Source organism: Tarenaya hassleriana, unplaced genomic scaffold (genome assembly GCF_000463585.1).
Source record: "Tarenaya hassleriana unplaced genomic scaffold, ASM46358v1 Cleome1, whole genome shotgun sequence".
Taxonomy (NCBI): domain Eukaryota; kingdom Viridiplantae; phylum Streptophyta; class Magnoliopsida; order Brassicales; family Cleomaceae; genus Tarenaya; species Tarenaya hassleriana.
In genome coordinates, this window is record NW_010960187.1 from 7,166,156 (window position 1) to 7,171,863 (window position 5,708).

At 33.3% G+C, this 5,708-nt stretch overlaps 1 protein-coding gene and 1 long non-coding RNA gene across 3 annotated transcripts in view; both read right to left on the reverse strand.

Annotated features, from left to right (window-relative positions):
- Positions 1–2,707: 2,707 nt before the first annotated feature.
- LOC104816891 lies at positions 2,708–5,007 on the reverse strand. 2 transcript variants are annotated; one of them, XR_772382.2, is made up of 3 exons: positions 4,630–5,007; positions 3,897–4,537; positions 2,708–3,791 (listed from the first exon to the last, which is right to left on the reverse strand). It is a non-coding gene; the product is annotated as an uncharacterized LOC104816891 (long non-coding RNA). The 2 variants fall into 2 exon arrangements; XR_772381.2 differs by having other exon boundaries at positions 3,897–5,007.
- Positions 5,008–5,251: 244 nt separating this feature from the next.
- LOC104816900 (uncharacterized WD repeat-containing protein C2A9.03) overlaps positions 5,252–5,708 on the reverse strand; it is a 4,190-nt gene continuing 3,733 nt past the window's right edge. Inside the window, exon 12 of the mRNA XM_010545919.1 lies at positions 5,252–5,684. Within this exon, the coding sequence (XP_010544221.1) occupies positions 5,453–5,684 (232 nt within the window). The 3' untranslated portion in view covers positions 5,252–5,452. The remainder of the gene's footprint in view (positions 5,685–5,708) is intronic.

Here is a 5,708-nt window from a genome sequence, read left to right on the forward strand (position 1 = left end):
ATTTTTGCTCGTTATATCAGTTTTGAAAAAAAAAATGTATTGGACCATAAATTAATTTTCATCGAAAATATAAAAAATACAACTGGTGTGAACACATATGGGTTCATTGAACCTTACAAGACTGCACACATTTCTACGTCAAATAAATAAAATATGCTAAAAAAGACAGCACGACATTGAATTAAACTGTTTATTATTTATAAATTTTATTTGTCTGAAAACATCATGATATTTAAAAAAATGAAAAGAGAAAACATACATGTAATATTTTAAGTTACATATTCATTAGGCAGAGGTTAATACAATATGATGATATATACATATCCCACGTAATAAAATATTCTCGGCAAAAAAAAAAATCGTGGTCACATGACATTTTGCAAAGCAATGATCAATTATGCTTGAAATTATTTTTCAGAAATAATTAATTCTATATAATATACCCACACACGCATATTTATTATTTTTGAAATTAAAAAGAGATTGCATAATTAATTAGATAAAAATAGTATTTCTTAAAAAATAATTAATCATATGTTTCTTTATATATATTTAAGGAATATTCTTTCTTAAAAAAAACTAATTAATTTGTTATATCGCACAATTATGATTTGACTTGATTATTACTATAGTTTGTTACAATAAAACCATTAACACAGTTGGCAATTCCTGGTTGCATAGTCCACAATTTATATTATTGTTTATTTTTTGCGTAAAAGTTTAATTATATTAATTATTATTTAAAATCTCGAAAAAAGGACGATTTCAATCCCAAAAGTCTCATAAACATTGTTTGTGGTTTAAGCATATGCTTAAGTATAGAATACATATGCGAGACCCAATACGAGCTAAACTATTTTACGTACACTTGACTTGTTACAAGTTGGTTCATTTATTATTGTAACAAGTCGATATCGCAACATGCATGCATGCAATCTCATTAAGGTATAATCAAAGCTAATATTGGACTTTTTACGTACCATGATTTGGATAATTCAACAGCTAAAATGAGAATGCAAATATCTGTTTCGTCCAAAATTTGAGTTCTAAATTGGAAAGTAGAGTGCAAATTCTAATCATATAATTTGTTCTCAACCCGAGATTAGTTCGAGGCCACCCGTTTACCAAAAATGAAGAAGTTATATCTACCTACGAAGATGTTGAAGTTGTGGTTTTGGTTCGTTTCAACAAATTCTATCCTAAAAGATGTTTCAATTATATTGGATCTAGAAATTTTTATTTAGCGGGGAACTAATATTGGGAAAATGATCAAACTTAATTTTTTTTCCATTGAATTCGGATAAAATTTTGATAAATATATATATATGAACTTTTCTAATAAAAATTTACTATTTCAAGCAAAAAAAATACACTGGACATCTTATTTGTGTATTTGTGTAACCACATGATATATATATATAATTAGGTAATGATCTGTATTCCACATGCGATAGTTTGAATGATGGGCGAAGACTTTCGCTTGTTCTTGACATTAATTGCATTTGATTCGCATGTCTCTTTAGAGTGTGCTTCAAAAGATTTGCTTCCCAAAATTATTATTAATTTATTTATTTATTTATTATTTATTATTTGCTCGTCTCTTGATTTTTACATATATCTTATTGACTTTTAGTTGGTGGTTGCAGCTGTCGTGACCTTTGACTTTCCTTTTCTTGAGCCCTCTTTCGTATGTTTACGTATTATATATATATATATATATATATATGTATTTGTATATTTGTTAACTGTTACGTATTATATATATTATATCTTAATATTTCTTAGATTGGATTTTTTTCACATACAATTATATATTAACCGATATTATTCGAGGATTTGAATTCAATTATATCTTCGTGGATTTTAAATCTCACACAAATATAATTACAGAGTTTAGATGATAATTGTACACTTCTTTCTATTTACAATGGTATTTTGCTTAGTTTTATAACTGTAATATTACTTTTTATGTTAAAATTATTTTCTTGCCTTTTTTTATATATTAACCATCTAGTTAGCTTTTAAAAAAATTATAAATGGAACTTCAATATATACTATAACCAACAAAAACCTCTGACCGCAATACTGATTAACTGAAATTAATTTTGTCAAACAAAGGACCACATCGGAATTAACATATGATATATATATGTATATATACATATATATATATCATGAAAATATAAAAGCAGTTGAGAACGCATTAAATTCGAAATCCCATAAGGTTGAGCAGATTACAAAAGTGAAATAAAATACAAGGAAAAAAACTATTTTTTTTTTAATTTCAAAACAGCACATATGCACAGATTTAATTTCCAAGTTTTGACTTTTGAACATATTATGCAGATGTACCAAGTACATTGAAGCACACGAACGGATGATAACGGAACGTGGATTCTGTCTCGAAACGCATTTTTTTTTAAAATGAGTGACAAAATATTAAAAAGAATATGATGACTCGATAGAATAAATAGAAAATAATAAGACAAAATAAAAATGAGAAAAAAAAAAATAACGAGCTTTTGCAGAAACGGGGAGAAAATATATTAAAGCACTTCAACAAAAAAAAACATGTCAAAACATAATTATTTTTTTTTGTGACTTAAAAGAAATTAATACATTTCATATACTAATAATATGCAATGGTCAATTAAACAAGAAAATTAATTATATGTCCAAATAATTATAAAATTCATATTTATTCATAAAAAAACATCGAACTATTTATAAACAGTTCGTTAATATTTTTATGTAATCCATTCGGTCCTCACTCCTTACAAGAAGTCGAAAGTAAAGCCCAATATCGGTCCAAAGCATGGCCCAAAGTAAAGCCCAATATCGGTCCTCACTCCTTACAACTAGTATCGTTTTTCTTTCCCCTGGAAGAGCACATTGGAAAAATGTTTACCTGAACAATTCGTCTAAATTCCAGTGTACGGCATGCACCACTTGGGTTACTCGCGAGTCGCGTAGCTTCCATTATGTACTCCCCAGAGCACAAAAGAAGAAGCTTTCAGTGAAGGCGAATGCTTACAAAGAAACTAACCCCAGTTATAGCCCATCATCATTTTGAACTTCTGTAATCTGAGCTTGTGCCTCAGCTGAATCTGGCGCTGAATTTTCTAGCAGACCGGTGACTGTAGAATCATAAGTATCAAATGGTGCACAAGAACATTGACATTTGTACCATCAAAGCAAATGCCAGGTATCCACCATGAACTTCAGGATCTACGGAACAATCATTGGCACTGAAAAACAAGAAATAGGACAAGGGAATCTGGCACAAGCAAAACCAAAACATGGACGCCTTTAAATGTCACTTAGAAAAGTTTTCCCACTTGTTTCAAAATTAAAAATGCCCAAGACCGATAGAGAAACCGAACCCTGGGCAACAACATATAAATATTACAGGGGATAAAAGGCGAGGCCTTTTTTGTGTTCTCAGTCAAGAAATTCATGCTTTGGCCATCAAAGAAAGAGACAACAAGATGCAGATAAGAAAGAAAGCACCAAATGGTAGGTTTGGCAGATTTATGACTAGAAATACTTGCCCCATAGAAAGAAATCAATAGTCGAAAACACAGAATTTGATTAGGCATAACACACCAAGAAAATTATAAGCAGAAATATAGTGGAATTACCTGAAATCCCTCACATGGAGCTAATACATACTTACATCTGAAAACGAATTCAAGCATGGTTTTTCCTCAGCTAACCTATCCCATCCTTCATGCCTAAGATCATCAGAATCAAGATTCACCAGCAAAGTTTTGCTACCATCAGCTGAAAGCCTGGTTATGAAAATACAAAATAGCACATTAAACATTTGGCCACATATTGAGTTACAAATAAGCCTCTAGTAGAGAATTCGAACCCAACTGAAACAATAAACATACCCCCGAGCGCAAGGATCATTTGCACAGCAAACCTCAACTTTCAAGGTGCTAGGATGGTAGACTGACACTTCATACACATAAGAGCACCCTTCCCAACTCCTAGGTCCTTCTCTGCTCCACACACGCCATTAGCCTCCTTACCTTAAGTGGGATGATTTCAGTGGGATTTGTGGTCTGGAGATTCTCATAGTTTCAAGCAGAAGCTGACTACTTTTATACATGAATAAACACAGAAAAAGGGATTGTTACATTAACAGAGTGAATAAAGAAAGACAGTACCAATCAATTTTCAACAAGAACAGCAGTAGGGCTCAGAGGTAAAGAGAGATAACTTCTTATGTACAATGTGGACTAGAGAGCCAGCACAGGAGAACAATTCATCCAAGACACCAGGTAATTGCAACCCGGTTCCCTCGATTGGCCGCCCATGGAAAAAAGACAACAACAAGTTGCTGCCGGTATGCAGAACCAGGAAACGACAGTAGAGGAGATAAAATGTACAACGGAATGAAACACAGATGAAGATTCTTATTGTCGAAGAGAGAAACAGCTAACTGGCTTTTGACAAGATCTCTGACATCCAAACCCAAAGGAACTTTGAAATGTCTGTAATGCTTGATGTGCGGAAACTTCTCGATCACCTAACAATTCAGATTTGTGATTTATAAAATGTACAACGAAAAGAAACACAGATGAAGATTCTCACTGTCAAAGAGAGAAAAAGCTAACTAACCCAAAATGCTCTCGATTATAACAAGCAGTCACGGCCCTGATAACAATTTTTCGACCAAAGACAAAAACGAAATTGAAAATCAAAATCATCTGGATCGTGATCGATCATCATAACCCAGAACCAAGAACACAAGAAATCGAACGCATTCTAGGAAACCCATTAAAATTTAGCCGAAAATTACGAGTCGCAAATATGAGAAGTAAAAAACGGAAGCTTCGAGAGGCATCGGAGATGTAGTAGATGAAGCGAAGTGGTTCTCTGCAGGAATTTCCCGAGGGAACACTAGTTAGCACGCCGGCGGTACGATCGAACGACGTTGGAGAAGACGGAGTAGAAGAGAAGGCGCCGGAGCCAGACATTTTTTCTCCGTTGCTCAAGTTATGATTGCCAGATACAATTTCTTGACCGTTGTCATATGTATATATATATATATATAAAAGTAGGCACAGCTGTCAAAATTTGAAAGTGGCAACAAAAAAGGAAACATTCGTGAATATATTAATTAATTCCTTTATCCTTATAGTTATCAAATTCTTTCAGAAATATCCAAACCTTTTAATTCAGTCAAAACAGACCCCCTACGAATCAAACTAGTTTCCTCACAATCAGTTCCTTCCCATCATTTAATAATTATAAGGATAAAAGCATCAATAACTATGAACCCTTCAATATCTCTCATGGTACACACAATCTTCAATATATATATATATACCCAAATCCTATAACCAAAAGGGCAAACCCGAAATTATCACCACATTTTGGAAGCCCCATTAGTTATGAAACCTTGATCTATGTGAAAAACATAAACCTCTCTTATATGTTTTCAGTAGAGAGAATCCAGATACTGATTATGGTGCTTCCTCCTGTACTCCATCAAGCTGCCGTAGGTGACATCAGCAACACCGACATAGAGCGCCTCGGTGTCAGGGCTGAACGTGATCCCAGCGATTTCCCCGAACAGGTCGATCTCTTGGCAGTTCCGAAACCCGGATTCTGTGTCGAAGATGTGAACAAAGTCAGCGGCTTCGGCCATGGCTAGGAACCTGCCATCCGAGCTGAACCGCAGAGCCCTAATGGCT